This window comes from Syngnathus scovelli, chromosome 18 (assembly GCF_024217435.2).
Source record: "Syngnathus scovelli strain Florida chromosome 18, RoL_Ssco_1.2, whole genome shotgun sequence".
Taxonomy (NCBI): Eukaryota; Metazoa; Chordata; class Actinopteri; order Syngnathiformes; family Syngnathidae; genus Syngnathus; species Syngnathus scovelli.
In genome coordinates this window covers 7,998,180-8,021,602 of record NC_090864.1, presented here as the reverse complement: position 1 = coordinate 8,021,602, position 23,423 = coordinate 7,998,180, and the positions used below count along the sequence as shown (strand labels likewise).

The 23,423-nt window shown below is 42.0% G+C and overlaps 4 protein-coding genes and 1 long non-coding RNA gene across 8 annotated transcripts; 3 read left to right on the top strand and 2 right to left on the bottom strand.

The window, feature by feature from the left end:
• Window positions 1-671: 671 nt before the first annotated feature.
• LOC125985904 (uncharacterized) lies at window positions 672-3,814 on the bottom strand. Its single transcript, XR_007487484.1, has 4 exons — window positions 3,675-3,814; window positions 1,804-1,902; window positions 1,488-1,667; window positions 672-1,279 (listed from the first exon to the last, which is right to left on the bottom strand). It is a non-coding gene; the product is annotated as an uncharacterized lncRNA (long non-coding RNA).
• On the top strand, window positions 1,197-2,168 carry LOC125985900 (cyclic AMP-responsive element-binding protein 1). Its single transcript, XM_049749147.2, has 3 exons — window positions 1,197-1,326; window positions 1,822-1,951; window positions 2,024-2,168. Exons 1-3 carry the CDS (start codon window positions 1,296-1,298, stop codon window positions 2,166-2,168), a joined length of 306 nt encoding a protein of 101 aa, XP_049605104.1. The 5' UTR covers window positions 1,197-1,295.
• On the top strand, window positions 3,686-11,172 carry ccny (cyclin Y). Of its 4 annotated transcripts, XM_049749142.1 has the most exons (12): window positions 3,686-3,839; window positions 6,030-6,104; window positions 6,569-6,589; window positions 7,127-7,161; window positions 7,307-7,330; window positions 7,535-7,635; window positions 7,739-7,774; window positions 7,877-7,934; window positions 8,006-8,125; window positions 8,203-8,369; window positions 8,740-8,902; window positions 9,380-11,172. In XM_049749142.1, exons 1-12 carry the CDS (start codon window positions 3,686-3,688, stop codon window positions 9,494-9,496), a joined length of 1,071 nt encoding a protein of 356 aa, XP_049605099.1. In that variant the 3' UTR covers window positions 9,497-11,172. The 4 variants fall into 4 exon arrangements, with proteins under 4 accessions (XP_049605099.1, XP_049605100.1, XP_049605101.1 ...); XM_049749143.1 differs by lacking the exon at window positions 6,569-6,589; XM_049749144.1 differs by lacking the exon at window positions 7,307-7,330.
• Window positions 11,173-11,315: 143 nt separating this feature from the next.
• On the top strand, window positions 11,316-17,376 carry gjd4 (gap junction protein delta 4). The gene is made up of 2 exons (XM_049749149.2): window positions 11,316-12,226; window positions 12,291-17,376. Exons 1-2 carry the CDS (start codon window positions 12,163-12,165, stop codon window positions 13,391-13,393), a joined length of 1,167 nt encoding a protein of 388 aa, XP_049605106.1. The 5' UTR covers window positions 11,316-12,162; the 3' UTR covers window positions 13,394-17,376.
• fzd8a (frizzled class receptor 8a) lies at window positions 17,028-19,757 on the bottom strand. Its single transcript, XM_049749141.2, has one exon. It carries the CDS (start codon window positions 19,353-19,355, stop codon window positions 17,604-17,606), a length of 1,752 nt encoding a protein of 583 aa, XP_049605098.1. The 5' UTR covers window positions 19,356-19,757; the 3' UTR covers window positions 17,028-17,603.
• Window positions 19,758-23,423: the final 3,666 nt, after the last annotated feature.

Below are 23,423 nucleotides of genomic sequence, written 5' to 3'. Positions count from 1 at the left end.
GTTAGCACAAACTTCAATAAGTGGTATTTCCTGAAACTACGGAAGCCCATAGGAAATAGTCGCTCACCTAGGTCCTTTATTATATATGTATTATAATTGTAAATTAAAATACGAGAGAATATGTAGGAGGAGAAAATTGTTCATCATACGAAAATTTCAATCAACTAATTTTCTGAAATAATATGAGAAGAGAGTGACAATGGAGATGGGCAATATAGTCTGAGCAATTCAAAATTGACCTGACATTTATAAAAAATAAATCCAACCAAAACATAACAAAATAAAAAATAACGTTGAAATGATAACAACTGCAAGTAGAAATAAACATTGCAATTGCTTTAATTCACGTTGGGTAATAAAGTGCAATTAATTTATCAGGAAAAAAATGTTATATACAGTACTACTTAATCTCTAACATAAAGCAGAAGTCTTTATATTTGCCCATTTTCTTATCAGTCAACATTAAACAGTATTTAATGCATTGCAACAATTGGATTCTTATCCTGTTGTAATATTTGATAGGTTTGCTGTTTTCCCACATAACAACAGCAGAGGTCGACAATTGCCTTAATCCTAACTGTTTTCGTCCAAATTAATATTATTTCTGCTTCGTAGCAAATACACACTGGATGCAGTCAGCACCAAACAGACCTAAATAACAAATGCATGGGCACATGTATTTGAAAATTTAATTGAAAAGGCCATGTAAAAAAATAATAGCAGCGTAAAGTTCAAATAGTGAGGTACTGTAATTAATTCTGGGAAAAACATATACCAATAAGGCGATCATTATTTCAAGATAATGCCAGCACATACTGTACATGCATTTCTCCTTGAAAACCCAAGATAATGTGCAATTGTAGACATTGTTCAGAAAGCTAAAATAATTTCCAATAATTTCAAATGCAAAGCCTAACTCTATCAGAGGCTCCTGTAAAGTTCCTCTGTTACAAAAAGGTCCAAACTCCATGCATGATTTGGGAAGACATGCTAAGCACATTGATGGATAAAAAACAAAGTGTAAAAAAAATCTTGCATGTAAGTTGAAGTCTTCTGAGTCATGAACTAACCATGAACGAAAGAAATAAAAACTCTCCCCACAGACAAACAGCAAAGGCCCTGACTCACTCACAGCGAGCAGCAGTCGACATTGGAGTCCAGTGATGTCATAATGATGTCAATGCCCCTAATTGTAAGTTCCACAACCCTGCCGCCGCTGACTGTGAAAATATTTTAGTCAGAGTGAAGACGCGGGAAGGGACACGATCTCTTGAAAATCCTGGGAGTAAAAAAGTATGGCTGTAACTGGGGATGAAACAGAAACAGGTATGTTTCCTTATCTCTTCTACTTCACTAAAAAAAGCAGCTTTTTCTTGTCGTACACCCAAAAAAATAATTTTTGCAATGCATCACATCAGCAATAACCATTGAAAGTCATAACACAAAACATGCTCGTGTCATCCTTAATAGTTTGTCATATATTTTACCATGGAAGCAATATTTCCCAGAGTGAGGCGTTGATTTTGACAAGAGTCGGCTTTTGTCTCTTTTTACACTCTCCCCCTCTCCTTCAGTGAAATGCTTCAGTGCTCTGCCCACGCAAAGCAAAGAGCAGCAGTTGCTTACGTCACTGCTGTTCCTGATAAAGGTCTCCAAAGTATGTAATCCTGCGAGTAAAATGGAGACTGACGTCAGCGGCCAGCTTTGGTGTGAATCTACACAATATCTCAGAATTTATGTGTTGCATGCGAGAAGGGAAATCAAATTCTGTCATGGAAACAGTGAGGTGGTTAAAGTCCAAACCTAGTTATGTTTTTGCAGGCTCCACAGGTGAGCTCACGGGCACCAGCTCCATCCACCCGTTGGCTGTGGCACAAAGCAGCAGTCACAGCCACCAGAAACCTTTTGAGGATGTGACACAGAAGAGGGAACAGCGCTTGATGAAGAATAGGTATTCATCTTGACTCGTATGTTTTAACCTAGTTAATGGCTTGAATGAGTTGTTTTTGTGTGATTCCTCCAGGGAAGCCGCCCGGGAGTGTCGACGGAAGAAGAAAGAGTACGTTAAATGTCTGGAAAATAGGGTGGCGGTGCTTGAAAATCAAAACAAGACTCTGATCGAAGAGCTTCGGACCATGAAAGAAATCTACAGACACAAAGTTGATTGATTGAAAAGGAGAAAGGACAAATACCCGCAAAACTTTCTGTAAAGCATTTGCGTCTGCAAATCCCTGTTGTTGCATATTTGTGATTTCAGACTCATGCCAACATCAGTAAACAACTACATTCTGGTTCAAATCAGTCTTCAAGATCATGTGTTGGATACAGGAGGAAAAAAAATGAAGCACACAAAGATGCAAGTAAGACAAAACCAGGGGTTGTTGATTTTTTTTCCCAATGTTTTTTTTTTTTTCATCCAAATGTAATTTAGATGCATGTGATATTTGGTGATTGGCAAACTCAAATTGCTAACTAGCAAGAAAGTTCAAATTTTACATAGCACATATGTGCAAATGTTAAATTATGGCAGTTACTGGTACGGTTATTCTTTTCCTTTAGAAAAGTACATGTTTGCAAATGTCTTGTTTTGATTAAACACATAAATAAGCTGTCTGTTTTCAAAAGTGGATATTTACTATTGAGAGGACATTTTTCAAATGTTTGTAATTTCTACACAAAACAAAGCCTGCTTGACCTGAAAAACTTTTAGTTTCACTGCATTGTGAAGTAGTCATTAAATTAAGATTAAACACTCCCGACCAATAGGTAGCGCTGCTGCATAAACTGGCAGTGGTTAACGATTACGGCAAACGAGGAAGAAAAGGCAAACCCGAGGTGTCAATTCTCTAGTTCGACCTAACTTCACTTCGAACAGCCTAACCCAATACGTTAGTGCGTCCGCCATATTGCATGTGTCCAATTTCACTGCACTATATATCAATGCAAGCAAATAGACTGACTTCAACTTTAGTAAATATAAAGTATGAGGAATGTCAGATAATGGTAGCTGAGTAATTAGTTTGAAAATCTGATTGGTAAATCTATTTAACCAGGTAAGACTAATTTGTTTGGACGCTGCAGCTGACACATTCAATATGGCAGCATTGTTGCCGTACATTTTAACACTACCGCGGTTTGGGTCTAGGTATATTTGGGTATACGGGGCAGAAGGGGGAAACATCCCCAATGCATATGAGCGCAACATGGTAGCGGAGGAAGCCACCGATGTCCACATCGCATCGGCTACAATGTAGCACCGATTGTTTTTTTAGACAAATATTGCCAAACGTGCAAAAAGTGTCATGTGTTGGTCCTCGCTTGGGCGCAGGAGCGCAATAAAATGATTTGGTGAGGAAAAACAAGGAGGGGACGCTCAGTCTGGAATAACAAGACGAAGGGAGTCGTCACTGGAGAAAGCTAAGTGTTACATGGAGGCTCAAATCTGCGTTCGCCTGAAGGTTTGGGCTGATCGCCACTTATCTTAGCTTTATTTGGGATCTTAGCGGCATTGCTATGGCTCGGAGTCGGCAGTTAATCGTATCCTAGGCCGAGGAAAGGGTGTGTAACGCGAGCGGATAACGGGGCCAGTTCGTCTCTTCGGATTACCGCCCAGCCTGTTCCTCTTTCCCATTACAAGAAACTAAACGTTGTGTCAAGCAAAGAGTATTAATCACCTTATTTCGTCATGGGGAACACACCTTCGTGCTGCGTGGCGTCGAGCCCTAAACACCGGCGGAACAACCACTCCAGACTGGAGCCCTATCGGCCAGAGCCGGAGCTGAGCCGGGAGGATACGGGCTGCAACCTCCAGCACATCAGCGACAGAGAAAATTTGGACGGTAAGCAAGATGTTAATGCTCCTTGTGAATTCTTGATTTTGCAACTCGTACTTGCAAGTAAATGACCCACCCACTCATTGCAGCAGTACTCTTGTGTATTTATTCTAATGCCCCGGTTTAGTGAGCCTCATTTAATGAGAAATATCACAGAAGGAAATTTATGGTAATTACAAAGCGATCAAACAACTTGAGCACACACGGAGTAGCAAACAGACCTGCAGTCTCTCTAAATCCCCCTCAATCCCGAGCAAATAATAAGGAAGTGTTTTTTATTTAAATTTTTGGGGGCGTTCAGGTTCAGTGATTTGTGTTTCCATGAAGAAATACAGTGCTGTAGGGAGAATGAAAGTAACAGCTTCCAGATTTTGTGTGCGCGCTTGCAACAAGCATGTGATGGAAAAAGAAAGTCATTCATGAAAACTGCTGACACCGATGACGTAAGCAACATGCCTGCTCATCCCAAGTACAGTTTGTATAGGTAGTGGCCCTCGCTGTAATTCAGCCTTTTTGCAAACCTGTCATTTTTCCAACAATAGAGATCTACACGACAAAACCTGAATGTTAGTCAAGGCCGACATCTGTAAATGAACAATTGCTCCGGGCGCCAACATTCCTCTCTGTCTTGCGTTGAAGCTAATTTGCGGGGTGAACATATTGATGAGTCTTGCTAGCAGGCTAATTGAAATCTGGGCATGGATTATTTATGCCTGGTTGATGAGCCTGGGGAGTCTCCAAAGTAGAGTTCCAGACTGGTTGACCTACATGTCAACCATACTTTTAACTACTAATAAATGCTGTCTATATTTATTAAACATAATTAGATTTGTCATACACTTCTCAAGGTCACTGAATTTACTTTTGATCCTAATCAGAATGATATACATTACATCAACTGACCCTGCTATGCTATTAGTGTCACTTTTCTATCGGGCTCAGCCGCAATTAGTGGAGTAAATCGGGGCGGGGGGGCGAGGCAGATTTAAAGACAGCAAAAGCCTTTGAATGTCCTGCCTCCACCATCTGAGTCGTCTCAAGTCAGCGTTGCCTAGTTACAGCGAGAAGATGTGGGGATGAGAGGGGAGCGAAAAGAAGGAGGGTGGGTGTGCGACTCTGTTGGGTGCAGAGCAAATGACTACCCTCGACTTGCCATGGAGTCTTCAACCCCTACACACTCTTAGCACTGAGCCTTCTGCCACCCCTCTTCTTTATTTGCAATAAAAATGCATGCAACCATTTTATGTCCTGAGAAAACACCCGACTTATTTCACTCCGATCAAATAAGACTTCTGTCTTGCCACCCTACTTCTTCGAGTCTTATGAACAAGACAGGAGATTGTTGTCACATGTGCTAAACCTCTCGGCACCTTCCCTGACTAGTTTTCTTATCGTGTTTTTCATCCATTTTTGAAATGTCACTGTTGTGAGTAATCAGCAGATTAGCCTACCATGCTAATACGTTTTCAACACTCCAGCGCAGGAAGTTGGACTCTTTAAGATCACCCTAAGTTGAATGTTGGGAGCAAACTCGTGGAAGTAGAGCCCACACCAAAGGTCACTGACACCAGTAGTCTATTTCCTGTCTGAAATAATGCAACCATTGATTTGCACTTTGAGTACAATGTCCCAGTGATTCGGGAATGACTTGATCCGATACCCCCTCCCCGATCCCCAACAGTTGTGAGGATCGTTTAACCGTCTTTTCTACGCACTGTACCATCCTACATTGATGTGGTTCTTTGCTGCCTTTCAAGTGTCTCGCTAACAAAAAGGATTGCAGTTCAAAAGGGTTTGACATAATAGCTATTGCTGGATGCATAACTCAAAGAGGCTTGTTAGCATAATGCTAGGTTTGATAGGTATCTTTTTTTTTTTCTGCAGCTTTTTCTTCTCACGTGTGTACCCCTACATTTCCTCCTTCTCGTTCTGACCTCCGAGTGTGTTTGACCTTTCCTGTTTCACCGACATCAACCAGGAAACTGTTTACAATGCGCTCATTGCACACTGACCGTTCTTGGCTGTTTTCCACAACCTTTGTCGATCGGATGAAGTCCATAGCGCCATTGTTTCGCTTTGTGCCTGTATTGCCCCAGAAAAAGATTTTGGAAGCTTTTTGAAACTTTCCTACAGCTTACATGATTTTTTTTTATGCTCCTTGCCCTTGTAACATAATGATTTCTGTTCTATTTTCAGATCTGCCGATGGAGTATAATCCCTCTGACCATCCTCGAGCCAGCACCATCTTCCTTAGCAAGTCTCAAACTGATGGTGAGTTTTACGCTTTCATCTACCCAAACATTCCCTGCATCCTTCATCAGATTTTTTTATTTTTTTTTTTTTTAATAGAAGCATTTTGCTCATCTTGAATAACTGTAGTTAATGGCAGAAAAATCCCCTGATATGTGATGGATTTTTTTTTTTTTTTTTAGTCGAGACATAATCTCCTCAATGCGATTATAAGAGGCTTATAAAATTGTTCCATTTTCACACATTGTAGCAACATTTGTCTGCCTGAAAAATTCGAGGTCTCATTTGATGCAATGCTCTTTTATTGGCCTCATTAATCTCTTGGCTCCAATGGCCCCTGCTTTCTAATTATGTTTATATAAGAGAAAAACAGGGAGCGAAACAAGAAGCCTTTATTTTAAAATTAAAACTGTTCTCGTTACGTTTCTAAATGACATTTTGTGAATGTGAAGGTATGGCGACAATTTGGGCTTTTGTTTTTACAGTTGCTGTGCACAGCAAGCGAGGTAAGGGCGCGACTGTGTCGTGCTCACTGTGCTTCACTTGTTGCCGTCAACTCATTACGCCAAATGTTGCTGTTTTTTTTTTTAATGGTGTGGCTTTGCAGTAAATTTTAGTTTGTTTTGTAACCGTGTGCATGTTTGGTCTATAAGATTCTCTCTTCTATTTCTACTAAAGTGATCATTTTTACTTTCTTGATTTTTATTGCACTTATTTCGGGTGTTGCTACTGATTCAAATTTGAAAATAAACCTTGGGACTCGTTTTAGGATGGGAAAATGATGACGCAGAGGATGTGGGCGCGTGTGCATCTGTCTCCCAAAAATGGATTAATTTGTTTTAATCTTATTAAAGCTAAAAATATAAATGTTAATTACTTTGCACTTAAGTTCTCAGTAGGTTGAAAGAAAAAGTCCACTGCAGCGTTATTTAGTATGGTGCAGTGTTACACCATACAATCCTGGATCAATACTGACATCTGTCGGCGAGGATGTGGTATTGCAGGATTGCGATTTATTTACTTTTTCCATATCTTTTTTTCAGTACGAGAAAAGAGGAAGAGCCTTTACATCAATCATGTAAGTATAATAATAATACTAATAATGGAAAAAAATCCCTTCTAACACTTTGAGGGAGCATTTTTTTCTTCATTGTTCACTCAAAAGTGGATCAATGTTGCCGTGTTGCAAATAGTAATTGTTGTCTCTGATTTGTTTTTGCAAGTTCACACACATTTCGGAAAACAAGGTAAAAAGTAACCTGACCACCATGGTGTTGTGTGTCCGTCATTCAAACGATACATCATCATTTGCTAAACTGACAACTATTTGGTGCCATTACATCCCTCCTGATTTGTATTTTAAAATCCTCCATAGCTCATATTATGACTAGTCCAATATAGTAAAAATGCAAATGTACTTTGCTTTTAATTTTTTTTTTTCTTCACTCCAGCATCATTCAGGCTTGGTGAGAAGGAAGTACAGCTCGTGCTCTACTATATTCCTCGATGACAGCACTGTCAGTCAACCCAACCTCAAATACACCATTAAATGGTAATTTTTTTTTTTTCTTTACCCCCCGCTACATGATATATACAGCATGTGTTTAATACCTTCACCAATGAGTTAATTATCTTTTATTGTGTTGTTTTTCCAGTGTAGCCCTTGCAATATTCTATCACATAAGGAACAGGTAAGATAATATTTCATCAAAGCTATTTTCTTTCAATTATAACTTCATATTGTGAGCAAAATGGCCCATTCATGCATTATTGAATCCTGTCTTTTATTCCAGAGAGGTCGACGGAAGAATGCTGTTAGACATATTTGATGAGAAGCTGCATCCGTTGTCGGTAAGAATCGACCTTTGGCACGGCACCAATTCAAGCGACTGTGCCTGATGTGCATCGTATCGTCACTGCAGAAGTCGGAAGTTCCTCCTGACTACGATAAGCACGACCCTGAGCAAAAGCAGATTTATCGCTTCGTAAGGACGCTGTTCAGCGCCGCGCAGCTCACGGCCGAGTGTGCCATTGTCACATTGGTGAGTTCGCAATTTTGGGAACAAAAAATAAATAAATCAGATGCAATAATCACAATTTTTCTTATGTTTGTTTAAAGGTGTATTTGGAGAGGCTCCTGACCTATGCCGAGATTGACATTTGTCCCGCCAACTGGAAGCGGATTGTTTTAGGAGCCATCCTTCTGGCATCCAAAGTTTGGGATGACCAGGCGGTGTGGAATGTAGACTACTGCCAAATTCTCAAGGATATCACTGTGGAGGACATGTGAGTCAAGATGAAAACATTTTTCTTCACTTGCTAGTATGAGTTTGTGTCCATGGAGATATTACAGAGAGATGTGGGGGGGTGGGGGTGGGGGGGCAGAAATGTAATGACGTTTGCCTTGTTGGTGCGTCTCACCTCATACGTGACTTAGCTTTTCAACACAGATTTCCTTAGGAGATCAATTTCCAATTCCCGACAGCCTCACTTTGCAAAATAAATACACATGGCCCAGAATAACTGGATGATTGCCACAGTTAGAATCGGGTTTGGTTGTCACTGAGGCTAAATTTAGCCAATGTGTTGCTGGACGGATGCTTAGCAGTATGTTCTCAACTCACCGATCCTTTTTTTTTTTACCCCCCCAACCAAGGAATGAGCTGGAGCGGCAGTTTCTGGAGCTGCTTCAATTCAACATCAACGTGCCGTCCAGTGTCTACGCCAAGTATTACTTTGACCTACGTTCTCTGGCAGAGGCAAACAACCTCAGTTTTCCTCTCGAGGCCCTCAGCAGAGACAAGGCCCAGAAACTTGAGGTGAGCTGTGGCCGCTCAAAATGAATACTCGATAGGTTTAGTCCAAAGAAGATTAATAAAACACAAGCTAAATCCAATGCATTATTATTATTGAAATAATTAATTACCATATTTTCCGCACTATAAGGCGCACCTAAAAACCTCCAATTTTCTCAAAAGCCGACAGTGCGCCTTATAATCAGGTGCGCCTTATATGTGGACCAATATTGAGCCACTACAGCAGGCGTGTCCAAAGTCCGGCCCGCGGGCCAAATGTATATATCTTATATATGGACAAAGTTTTAAAATGGGCCATTCATTGAAGATGCGCCTGATAATCTGGTGTGCCTTATATATGGACAAAGTTTTAAAATGGGCCATTCATTGAAGGTGCGCCTTATAATCCAGTGCGCCTTATAGTGCGGAAAATACGGTAATCGTTTCTAGCATTTTATTAACAAAAGTAACAATTGTCTGATTTCTATTTTTGACCTCCAGGCTATATCCAGGTTGTGCGACGACAAGTATAAGGACCTGAAGAAGTTAGCAAAGAAGCGGTCAGTGAGTTCTGACAACCTGGTGATGGTGCGGTGGTGTCCGGCCATCATTTCCTAACGATGGCCATCAGCAGGATTGAGTAAGTGGAACCTGTCAGCTGACTCTGCCTGGTTAGCAGGCAAACTTAGCAGGCGGAGCGGCTGTCCTGTGGATATGTGCGTCTGTCCCGCCCGAGAGACACACAAACACGATCTGGCACTTTTACAAAAGCAAGATTGCACCTCTCTAGTTGTAAATAACACTGCACTGAAGGGCGGAACAAGCCGGAGCGGAACCAAACCGAAGCGCGTGAGTGCGACAAAATGAAGAAGTGCAGATGTCGGGTTGAAAAGCGAAACCGCGAAGGAGAGACGACAACGAGACAAAAGTAGCGGCGCAGCTACATTCCTGTCATTTTTAAACCTCTTCCTTCTGTTTCTTATCTTTTACGATCTCGTCGAGCATTTTAAATTCTCCATCTTTTCCAGCATTTTGTTGATATCACGTTTGAGTTCATTCCCATTTCAATGCTACACAACAGTGTACATTCCATTTGACATATCGGCACCTCTCTTTTGATTGCCGTATGTTACACAGTGTTGATTTAGCGAACAGCCTTACATCTGGCATTCCTGAGCCAACAGAAAATCAGTGTCAGACCCCCATTTGACACTTTTGACAGTCTGGGGGGGCTGGTAACGTGAACTCTTCTTCTTCTAAGTGGCTCTCTTCCAACTCAGATCTTCACGTCAAGCAATATTCATGCATTGTTACAGTCAGGTAGTATGAAGCATGCATACTTGAGGGGAGGGGAGGGAGGGGGCGGGGCTTGGGTCGGCGGGGGGGGGCTCTGGCATTCAATTCTCAGTCCGAAATGTACTTCAAAGGTCACGTTGTACTTTCTTCACTGCCATTGTCCTGACCTGTGGTGCCTGGAATAACCAATTTCAACTCCTTACCACTGATGAGAAGAACAAATAACTAACAAATCATTTTGATTCCCACTACCTTTTTTTATGGTTCTTCCTGCTTACTAAATAGCACAATTAAACACTCTGTATTCAGAAGCTACTACTAAAAAAAAAACTCTTCAGGGTAGTTTTGTGTTCTGGAGACGAGCTGAATGACGTTATTATTATATGTGATGATTAACACTGTTCACACACAGATTGTATACGTTTTGCTAAATTGTCTCTGTATAGTGTACATAACAGTGCCAGTTTGCAACATCTGCGGTTGTACTGTTAGAATATTTATATTAGATCCAGTTTCTACTGTACATGAGGTGGACAGCAATTGTGACAAATCATTCAGAGAATTTTGAGTTCTAAAGATTTAAATGGGAGCTACTTTTGTCTTGATTCTTGTTACAATGTTTTCTACTTATAAAACGGTTGTCATGGTAACACACGGTATATAGGGCAATACAATTATAAGTGCACAGTAAATATATATATATATATATATATATATATATATATATATATATATATATATATATATATATATATATATATATATATATAAATAATGTGAATTATTTTAAGACCTGAATGCCGCATAGTTTTTGTTTTGTATTTTAGCTAGCTTTGCTTGCTAGCTAGCAATTCACACCAATTTGGACCAAAGATGTTTGATTAAAATGAATTGTATTGTTGTGCATACAATATGGGTCAAGGATTTTAGAATTGTGACAAGACTGAAGACATCATTTTTGTTACCTGTGTTTAATAAAAACATCTGAATACTGTTAAGGATGTTTTTGTTTGGGATTAGGCTCAACTGTGCACTAAATTCTACTTTTCATAATTTTCCCATGATGCTCTTTGAGTCCATCTGGAGCTGACATTTTATTTTCACGAAACCTGCTCTTTACGTCATCAGCAATGAATTATTATCTCGCCTGTCAACCATTTGGTCTTGTTTGCCCTTCTAATCTTTTTGTCAATTATTCCTTTGTTTGCTGCTATTATATGAAATACCGCAAGCCATCTGAAACCCTGTGCAAGAATTAAAGTATAAAAAGTTGCATTAAACCCAAACTACCGTTCCCTTCTGTTTAAAGTGGAAACTGATCAAACCATTTCATGAAAGATTCTAAATTATTTCATCTCCTTTTAGTCTGAACAATATTTTTCAATCATGTTTATGCCAAATGGATGTCGCTGGTGAAATGAATAGGGGTGGGTGAGGGGGTCTTGTTTGTGTTCATCCTTTCAGTTGGGAAATTAGCAACAGCTGCAGGAACAGGAACAGGTGGGCGATCTTACTACAGCACCTTGCCGAGATTGTTGTATTTCTCCTTCAAATTATTCTCGCTTCATTTACCGACTCTTATGCCTTTCCTACTTTGAACCTACTTGGCATTCAGTTTGTATTTAGAACTTGTAACCCTGGAAGTCTGTTGTCTTCCTGTAAGGACGTCCTGCGGCCCCCAAAATATCTCCGCAATGCCACGCAGGACAGCGACGTGCCTTTGCAAGCGTGTTAAGAATAGATCCACAATGGGGCTCGCTCCCGTCTTCTGTTGTCTGAGGACTGCCAGTTGTCTTGCGGGGAACTCAGGGAGAGCAGTCCAGGAGGATAAACTCTCAATAGATCATGTTGGATTTAAACTACCGTACCTTTGAATATACTTCCTGTTGGGTAGATCCAATCAAATGTTCTTCCTTCAAGAACATAAAAGGTGACAAATGCTGAGGTCTTACAAGGAGACTTAAGGCCCAAAACTTTTTGGACCGAACATGGCGGGATCCAGTCCATCCGAAATCATCTTTATCTCTATGAATCAAAGCATCACCTTGATAGGTGAGTTGAAATTTTTACCCTGAAATTTCAACACACTTGTAATCCTACAATGTTTTGACTTCAGGAAAAGTGTGGCTGGCGGTGATGATCTTTCTCCGTGTCTTCATCCTCCTCCTGGCCGGTTATCCTCTCTACCAGGATGAGCAGGAACGATTTGTATGCAACACGATTCAACCGGGCTGTGCTAACGTGTGTTACGATATCTTTTCCCCGATATCTCTTTTTCGTTTCTGGCTGGTGCAACTTGTCACCTTAAGTCTGCCCTACGTGGTCTTTACTATCTATGTGATCCATAAATGTGGCCTCAGTGTAACAAAAAGCTCCTTGGACCCAGGTGAAACCATTTACAAGATCCAACAAGAGATCTCGGTCCAAAAAAAATCTCCACGAGGGTTGATCCGATGCTTTTCGGGTGCATATATGTTTCAGTTGGTGTTCCGGACTTTTCTGGAGGCAGGATTTGGAGCGGCACACTACTACCTCTTTGGATTCTATATCCCGAGGAGATTTTTATGCCAGCACCCGCCGTGTACCACTCAGGTGGACTGCTACATCTCCAGACCCACCGAGAAGACCGTGATGCTTAATTTTATGCTCGGCGTGGCCGCCTTGTCGCTTTTTTTAAACGCTCTGGATTTCATTTGTGCTATCAAGCGCTCCGTGAGGCAGAAGAGTCAAAGAAAGTTGATGGAGCGTGTTGATGAGGAGCATTTCCTGGGAACCCCTGATCCGAATTCTTCCTTGGATTGTCTGGAAATAGAAACTGGTCAAAGAGGGAGTTTCCGGAAGAGGCAAGGCAGTAGGAGTTCTTATCAAGCGAGGCCACTCGGAATAATTCAAGATGCAACTTCTGCCCGTTCTGAACCTTTACGAAGCAATAGCAATAAAAATAATGGCTACTCTCCTTCCCGAGAGGAGGCGTTGTGTCACCTAGAGCCCAGTAGGACCCCCAAAGCTATTCGTGTTAATAAACGCAGCAGGCTTAAACCTCAACCACCCCCCAGGCAGGACTTTGGGCTTCACCCTGCCCTGTCACCCACAAGAGGTGAGCCCGTAGCAACAGGAGCCAGTACGAAGACGATTGGTCAGTACGATTTGGTGGAGCTGGGCAACGGTGCGGAACGGTCTGACGATGAAGGTCAGGAGAAAAGATCTGAGTGGGTGTGACTTTTGCAAGTTATTAAAATGTGAGAGCAACTGGAGATCTAGCTTTCCATAGTGGCAACAACTGTTGGATCCCTCGATCGCTGTCCTACCTCACACTGCCAACAGATGGCGTTGCCTCGGACCTTGTCTTTGATTCTCTTTGATGCAAAACAACAATATCTCGTGTCAAGAAGAACAACACCCCGCCCAAATCGTGGAAGGGAAGATGTGCGAGCCTTAAGCTTCATTGGGTGGGGCGCACTTTGACCTTGAGTTTATCTAAAAGTACAGCTCACCTGTTTCTACCAATCCTGACCACAAAAGGTCATGACCTCTCCCGTATACCCTTACCCTGTGATTCCACCTTGGGGCGGCTCGTGTGCTCGGGGTCAAAGTTCACGTCAGGAGCTTTTGTGTCCATCTTTTGTTGTTTGACTTTTACAGTGGTTACTTGACTGACGAGTAAGCTTCAGATATGGGAAATAAAAAGCTGCAAAGTTAGCATGATGCTAAGTTTAGTAAGCTAAAACTTATTATAGAATATGGGGTTATTTTTCTAATTTAAAAATTTGTTTTTATGGAAGCTCAAATATATTCATTTCAACCTTTTTAATTAATTTTAACATGCGAGTAAATCTAGTTTGGTCACGGAATACGTTGAATTTGGAAGTCAAGGGTTAACTAAGGTTCCAGTACTAATTAAAGTGAGCATAGTCTGTCAGGAGTTGAAGGTCATAACATTTCTTTATTTATGGAAGACAGCTTGTCACTCTATTTCAGGGCAGCTAACAACATTACTAGAAATAGAGCGCAGCAAAAGGACCTCGGTTGCCCTCTGGGAGATCTACCGATCAAAGATTTTTAGTCTCAAAGAAAGTCAGTGTTTGACAGACTCATCTGCTTGATGCTGACGTGGGTGGAGGCTCCCGTAGTAAATCAGTAGCGAGCACGCGTTTCATTCAGCCCGGAGAGTCGTCTTTGTGTAAACTGATATCTCCTGATCTTTGTTCTCTCGCCGTCTCTTTGGGAAAGTGATAACAAAAAGCTTCGGGCTTCCTGGATCTCACAATGCTCGGCCTTTTGACTCGCACAGGACGGGAGTGACCACAGGCTGTAACAGGTGTGGCTATGCCGCACCTTCTTGTATTGAGACCCCAAGCTTCCTTTCTTTTTCCATAAGCCAATTTAAGAATTGGTTTGGACCGATATATATCCTTGTTCAATAAGAGTTGTTACTTAAATCTTCTTATCACATCATGCAACCAGTTCTTAGCCACTGCGAAGCTTCAAAAAGAACATCCATAATATCCTGCTAAATTTTTCATGTCTTAACAATTGTGCAATCTTATGGTGCATTCAGTGTTAGACTCAAATGAGACGTGCATAAATATAATATACATACGCCGGTTACATATGTATTTTTGTTGCACTTTATTTTGGGGGCCTATATTGCAAGGTTTTGTTGCAGATGGTGATTTTTTAGCAACTCTAGAAACACAAAATGTGAAATTATACTCTGAATTTTCATCTGTTCTTTGGTATTGTACTAACTTTTCAAATAATTCTATGTTATTGTCATATTGTGGGCTGTTGGGGTGTTTCTGAGAGTATTGCAATTTTTTTTAATGCAAATTATGTCATTAATATAAGCAGAGACAGATTAACCAGCTAAGAACCTCCATTGAAACACAGCAACAATTACTAGCACAAATCTGGCCTTTGAGCCTTTGACACATTTTATTGTTTGTTGTATATTTCGTTATTTGGTGTATGTGTATACATAGTGAGGATATAAGTTAATCGTTAATATAAAAGGAAGACAAAAGTGAAACGCTTTGGAGGCAATAGAAATCAAATGTGCCATTAATGCACGTTAAGGGGATGTTATGTAGCAATAGCGCCCTCCCGCGGACAATGTTATGAACTACGATTAATAGAATTGTATTGTAGTCATTAAATATGAAAATTATGCCACTTTGACTCATTCAGATTCTCTGCTTCATTGTTTTAAAATATTTTAAGTGATTTGGGACGATTTTATTTACTTTTTATACATAATACATGCAAAAGGTTAATTTGCAACCTTGCTTTTTGTATCTTTTAAAGTTAAAAATAGGGAACTAAAGGGAAAACAGTGCAAGTAAAGCCTCAATTTAGAGAAAAAATGTTGACCAAAAGTCTAAGTTTCAATGCAGTCTAAACGACCTTTAAATGCTTTATTTTCCCAACATCTGGTATTTTGAAATAGTCAACTGGGAATAAGTGTCTGAGCTTAAAGGTCAGGAAGTTCCAACATTAATATAGAAAGGTCACCTAACTCAGAGGTCTCTGATATGTATTTGATTTAGGGTTTTTTTACTTGCCACTCAAATATAACTTTGACTCCCACGTTTCAAAACTAAAAGTCATATCAAGGCTGTTTGACATTAAAGTGTAGATTTGTTTGAAATTTTGATCACTGCAGCTATTCTAACACGATTGTTCTGTTAATTTAACAAATTTTAGTTTCCTCTGCAAAAGAATGACTAAATAGAGCCAGCAACAAAAATATGGTCTGGAACTTTCCCTTGTAAAATGTTCCTACAAGTCTTTTCAAATCAGAGTAGGAAGCCTAGTTTTTTGATAATTACACACTATGTGCAACTGCAAGACCCTGCATGCTTCCGAGGTGGACAGATTTATGGCAATGAGGGAACTTTTTGCAAATGAATGTGAAGTTTTACAGCAGACTTAAACCTGTACAACCGCTCTTTGACCACTAGATGGTGCTAAAAGCTGGTGTTTTAATTGGCAGAGCTGTTTGAGGTAAAGGCCAGAAAAAAACAATGTGTAAGGTGGATGGAAAATGTGAGTATGGTGGAATGCTGTAATTTAAGATTTCTGTTTGGATTATATTGTGCATGATATTATGAAAGTTTTTTTCTGCCACAACATTGTCACCATTTTTAAACCCGGTTATTGTAAAAGCTCAGCGGCTTAATTAAGACCAAAACAAGATACATTTGTTGCAAAAAGACCTCAATTAGACACTCCTAAGATGTGAGATCATGTGAACAGACCACCTGTGGCTCTTTCTTTGCAATTTCACAATCATTCACGTCAAGGCCCCTGCACTCGCTGACACAGCTTGAGCCCGATGGAGAGATGTTTCAATTCAGACCCGCAGAAAAGGAGAAGGGGGGAAAAAAAAAAAAAACCTCACACAAGATCCAAGGCCACTGGCAGGTTTCAGTCCTGACGATCGCCCAAGAAGCAAGGGATGCTTTTTCAAATGTAGAATGCCCATCAAAGCTTCCAAATGGGGACGTTTAGGGGAACCTTGGCACATCAGACGGACACTCCTAACACACACCACCTTTATTCGGCGCCGTTAGAAAAGAAAGATCAAAGTTTGTGCAGATGAAAAGGGTCCGTTCCCTGCATTTAGACGCCATTCAACCGGTCCCCCCTTTTACTAAATTAAGAAAGCAGGCTTCTGCAGGCATGTGAAGGGGACTTTAACAATTATGGAGATGCTCCAACTCAACCCCTGCCTCTAATTACCACTTTTCGGACAGTTAAAAGGGCTTCCACCCTGAAAAGCTGCCGTCCTTCAAAAATGATGACCACAAAACACGCATGCTCAGTGAGACACACACAAAAAAAACAAAGATAATTTTCTTTAAATTTATCAAATGTTTTATTGTCAAAATAGAAGTCATATTTTTTTTTGCTCTCCCACAAAAAAGACATCTACACTTTTTACAAATATACAATAGTTATAAACTTTTCTTTTTTTATACACAAATTTACATGAGCTTTACAGTATATAAATACATTTTTGAAACAAAATGAAATCCCCTTTAAAAAAAAAAAAAGAAAAACCCCAGGGCACTATTAAGGCTTAATTTAAACCATATTTAACATGATTGACATTTCAGCATTATCTGGCACGAGATACAAAATATTTAATAAAAAAAAAAAAATGCTTTGTATGAAGTTTGTTACTGGCTACAACAAGTAATGCCCCCCAAAAATAGGAGATGAGCCTCTAATCCATATAAACAGGGAGGAATTAAACCTGTGTGAATGCCTGGACATTGTTTCAAAGTTCTCCCCACAGTTTGAGGAGAAAGGAGGGCAGCACCTCAGCAGCAGTTCATTACAATGCAAATGTCTTAAGACAGGGTGTGATGGGTTATCTCCCAAACAATTAGCAGTCCACCTAAGCTGCTTTTTGTTTTTGTTGTATTCAAACCTGCGACAATGGCATCTGCTTTGGGCAAGACACAGAGCTGGCCGTGCCTGACCTCCACGTCAGTCCCGTGCTCACGTCGCTGTACATGGAGCCGCTCGTGGCTTTGCTGCCCCAACAGCACCTGGTGCAGAAAGTCCTCCAAGAGTCTAAAGTTTTGCCGGACCAGATCCACACTCCGGATGTGATGCCCACTAGAAGGCACATGAAGTACTTGAGCATAAAGACGGCATAGTCCGGCCTGCTTCGGTCCCTCTCGTGTAAACAGTTGGAGCAGTTGTGGCTTATTTCCCAGTTCTGCCGATTGTGCTGCTCGTAGAAATAACACGCCACTATGATAGTGGCCGGAACCGTGTAGAGCACCGTGAAGACACCGATTCGAATCATGAGCCTTTCCAGTTTATCAGTCTTGGTGCCGCCTTGCTTGATGACGTTGCGGATCCTGAACAGAGACACAAATCCGGCCAAAAGGAACATGGTGCCTATGAATAAATAAATCACCAGAGGAGCTAGGACAAAGCCACGCAGGTTGTCCAGGTTCTGGTTCCCCACGTAGCAGATCCCGGCCACCGAGTCCCCGTCCACAGAACTCAGAGCCAGAACCGCTATGGACTTCATGCTGGGGATGAGCCAAGCCGCCAAATGGAAGTACTGGGAATAACTGGCGATGGCTTCGTTGCCCCACTTCATCCCAGCTGCCAGGAACCAAGTGAGAGACAAGATGACCCACCAGATGGAGCTGGCCATGCCAAAGAAGTAAATAAGAAGGAAGACCACCGTGCACAGTGCCGGTCCCGTAGTCTCGTAGTGGATGTGCTCCACGTCCAAGTCCCTGCTGCAGGCAACTTTCTCGTGCCCGGCGATGAGTCTGACGATGTAGCCGATGGACACGAACATGTAGCAGGCGGAGAGGAAGATGATGGGCCTCTCTGGATACTTGAAGCGCTCCATGTCTATGAGGAAGGTGGCAACTGTGGCAAAAGTTGACACAAAACACAGCACGGACCAAAGTCCGATCCAGAAAGCTGTAAAAGCCCTCTCGTCGTGGGTGAAATACGGACTGTGGCAAGGCACGGCGCAGTTGGTAATCTGGCCAGTTTTCACCCGGTTGTATAACGGATGGCGTTCCGTGTTTACCGGAACCATCGGCTCCAAGCACTTGCAACCCGGATCGCAGGCACCCGCAGCCGGCTTGTACTTCCGAGGCGGACTGGGTCTACCTGGTTTCATCTTAGGTGGGTTGAAACCCTTGGCGGGATGGTTAGTGGGTTTAGGGAGTACGGGTGACACGGTGGTCGAGTCTGTTCTGTTATAGTCCATGCAAAGCGTGTCTGGGTTGCCGAGTACCGGGAGCAGGTCACATTTCATCCGGTCCGGCCATGGAAAGCCATACTGCCTCATGAGGGGCGCGCAACCAGCCCGAGCTCTTTCACACACGCTCCTGCAAGGAGGCAGCGGCTTTTTGTAGTCCTCCAGACAAATCGGCGTGTACATGCTGCACAAAAAGAACTTGAGATCGGGCGAGCATTGGATCTCCACCAGAGGCCAGAATTGGTGGACTTCTAGTCCTGCTTCATCTTGCGTGTCGTGGTTGAATTGGTTGGGCATGTAGGTGTAATTGTAGCCGATACCTTTACACAGCGGCACGGCTATTTCTTGACATGTGATTTCCTTAGCGGTCGTGCAGCTGGATCTAGGCAGGAGGGCGAGAGAGAGGAGCAGGTAAATCCCAAACAGGTCGGGCTCCATCTCTCCAAGCAGTGGTGCGTCTGGTCTCCTTTTTCCTGATCCAAATACTGCCGTAAATCCTCCACCACCACCCCCTCCCGGCTTTCAGTCCGGTCAGATTTCACGCAGCGAGCCCATCTCGCGTCTCCGTGGAGCTTGCATGGAGTTGCGAGTGGCGTGCACGGCTATGTTTACTTTGAATGTAGCAAGCCTTCAGTGCGGCGAGCAGAAGCAGTCAAGATGGCTGAGAAGAGGAGAATCCACCGTCTTCTGTCAATGCTTTCTCCAGTCCGTTTTAAAAAAAAAGACACAGAAATCCTCTGCTGTCAGAAAAAACGTGCGTCTTCGCCTTGTGCGGAAACACATTCAGCGCGTTTGTTACTCCTTTATTATTGGTTCTCATGTAAATCAGTGGCTTGCAGACGAAGAGGTGGATATATACACAAGAGGCTGGCGGGACACGCCCCTAAATGAGCTAGTCCAATCACAAAGGAGAAGGGGCGGAGCCAAGGTGAAGTCATTCAAGGTTGTACTGAAATTACTGTTGACACTGACCACCAATAACATGATGCTCTTAATCTCATTAGTTCGATAACATTTTGTTTTACAAAGACAATTTATTAATTGAGACTAATTGCTAAAGTTAAATCAATTGACAAAACATGCAGGTTGTTTTATGCAGTATAATGAAAATTATATTCATCAAAATGCCATTTTGCAATCCCTAAGATTAATTGATTCAAAAGTTATGGATTTCTGCAACATGTTGGGATGGTTTGTGTTAAAATAGCAATTTAATTGAATCACTTTAAATGCAACATACGTATTTAAAAGCTGCAGAATAAGATTACAGTATTGTTTCTCTTCTGTGCGTGAGTGCGAGCGAGAGGCCAGTTTTCTAAATTGGTTAATTTGCGCATGGTAGGACTACCCAGGGTGCTGTCTGTCCTTGAGAAAAGCTGTTTTATTTTTCAAATGAGGTGCTAATGTTTCGTTTAACGCTTGCATAGAGCTCCACGGGAGGCGTAATTGCGCGCGGCAGAGAGCAAGCAGCAGAGCAAACTAAAACAGACCAACCCAAAGCTGTGTTAACGCGCTTAGTGCATGAAGCAGATGATCCCTCTGTTGTACTAACATCTATTTGGTGTTATTTCTGCCATCACTTAATTGTCATTCCATTATCTGCTGTTATCTAATTATCTCTGCTCTACTAGACTAATGACTTTTTCTGAAAACAGTGACAAATCTGATGTAAATGAGGTCCAGTGCAAAATGATGCAGATAGTCAAGTCGGTTTTGTAATATCACAAAACAATATTGACATTGTGTGCAAGGTCCAGTATGCAGAGTTGCTGATGTTTGGTTTGCAGCCCGATCTTTATGATGTGAAGGAGCTATTTTTACAGCCTTGACCCACTGAATGAAAGCAATAGCCCAGAGTCGAGCTCAGTTGGACGGCACAGCTTGATTAAATGAGCCGAGAGCACCGTTATTGGCCGGGAGACAAGAGTTCAGCCGAGCTCTACGGAGGTTTGTGTGAGTGCTTGTTTGTGCACGCGGTGAATGGTGTGAAATCTCTCATTATGTGTTAAGGCAGGAAAAAGTAAGGGCAGCGCAATGACGATACCATATCTGCTCATCTCTCGCCGGCCTCATGCTGTGAGAGAATATGAGCCGGCACCAAAGCTTTGAGAAGGATGTGTGACCAATGAATAAAATCCTCAATGAACATCAGGAAGCCAAGTTAATGCGTTCCGTTTAAACGCCGGCGTAATCAAGTGTTCCGAGAGGAAACCCATCAAGTGTGACCGCTTCCCTGTTCCGAGTCCATATGAGATGTCGAGATGGAGATATGCTAATGCGAGTTTATCTTGTAAAGGGAAAAGCTTGGAGGAGATTTAGCCAATCTGCCGGACACAATTCCAAGAGCCTCGGTGGCATTTAGCGGGCTCGCACTAACCCCGGGCTGCTTGTTAAGACTTCATTAGCCGTGTTTGCTCAGGCCTCTTTTTCTGCAAAGAGGTGGAGGAAGGCTCCCCAGGCTCCAGCCTATAGACACTCCATATGGGGCTTGTTTGCTCATGGCTGGCCCCGGTTAATCACTTTCAGGTGGAGCTGAAGTAGATGGAGCAAGGCTGAGGGGATTTGGGGGAGAGCTCGGACAGCCAATCCCTCAGCTCCCCCCCGTCCCCCGATGGAGGTGCTGCCGAGGTGACAGAGCGTGGAGCGTGTACCCTGTGAATTAGCTCACCTAGGGCCCATTACCTTAACAAACACAGCCGGCCCCTCCAATCAGCCTACTGCTGGGAGGACAGGCGAGGTGGCCCCTGTAAATCCTTCTTTACAGCTGCAGTCCTTCTGTGTGTGTTTTTTAGGAGGAAATCAATTGAGTGAGTGCAACAAGAAGTCTTTAAAATAGAACAATATCTCCACCAAGTGTCCAGAAACACTTCTACTGTGGTAAGACATTTATTGTTTGTGATTTAGGGCGATATAAATAAACTTGACTTGACTTGACTTGACTTAACTAGTCTTGACTGGACTTGACTTGACTTGACTTGACTAGACTAGACTAGACTAGACTAGACTAGACTAGACTAGACTAGACTAGACTTGACTTGACTTGACTTGACTTGACTTGACTTGATTTATTGTAAACCCCAATATAAGAGTATATTAAAAAAATAATGATGGTCAGTTTTGATCGGTGAACTACAAATGTGGTTGAATGTTTTCCGACGCAAACATTAAATAGGTCAAATCCATGAATTGGATTCTTACTGAAATCTTGAGTGATTTACTTTGTGCTCACTTGAAAATTAATTAAAACACAACATTGTTTGTAAGGGAGAGGAGGAGGGGGGGGGGGGTATCTGGCCCATGCTGCCTCAGCCAAAATTCTGACTGCTTTTTGGCTGCAGTCCCCGAAGCCAAGCAAGTTTGAGTGTGCCGATTTGTGTGTGATTGTTTGGCATTTTCAGCCATCTGATGCCACAAGAATCTGGCCAGCTAGCAGCAGCAGCAGCAGCAGTCTGCTTTTGGCTGCCTTGACGCCTGCTACTTGACACTCTTGACAGATTTATCTCCCCTCTTGTAAAACAGCGTGCAACTTGTTCTCTCCGCTCAGGAAGATTTGCTGAGATTCCGTTTGCTCAGGAAATGCAGACACATTTGTATTACGTTGTTTTAATACTGACAAGCGGGACAAGAAAAAAAAAATCCCTCTTTATGTGATAGATTTGACTTCTTACTCTTTACTTGACCTATATTTTGATACTTTGCATGCAGATACGGTCAAATTCTTGGTTGTTGATTTTTCTGGTCCAGCCACTTGTTTACTTCGCCACTTGTTGTTGAATTGTAACTGCCCCAAAAAACATTTTAAAAAAAAGAAGTCTTTTTTCTTAAACTAAAGGGCAGACAGCCAGTCTAACACAAGCTAAGGTCATCTTGGACCAAACAGTGACCAAGCACTTTTTAATGAAGGTATTACGTACTTTCAGACACCACTAAGAGCTTTGCAGACGAGGAGGAGGAGGATTCTAAATGTGTCGAGGAACCGGTCCAGAAGATCTCATCTCACTTCCTAATTCCTGTCAGGACATGTGCCGCAACATTCTTGACCGACTTTATAATCTTTTGAGACTTGCTGCTGTCTCATGGCAAGTATGAAAAACAATAATATAATGCAGGAACTACAAAATCTGGAAATAACTCTTACATGATTAAAATATATGCAATCAATTCGATGGAGGAAGGAGCTGTGACTCATTCTGGCTGCCTAGAATCTTCATTTGAGTAGAACTGGCGATAGTTTCAAATTAGCTCATTTTGAATTCATTACACGTCTTATTTTGGTCATATCTCTTTGCCAGCACCCAGTAAATGACTCCAATGTCTCCAAGCATGCTTACTTTTAATTTTCATCTTTCTCCCTCATCCCCTCTTCTGCTCTCTCTCTCGAAGACCGCCCGTCTGGTCTGCGTGTGGGAGAAACAGATGGCACGGGCGAGGATGGCCGCCAGACGGAAGGAGGGAAAGTGAGAGTGGCAGAAAATGGCAAGGTAGGGAATCGGGAACACTCGAGCA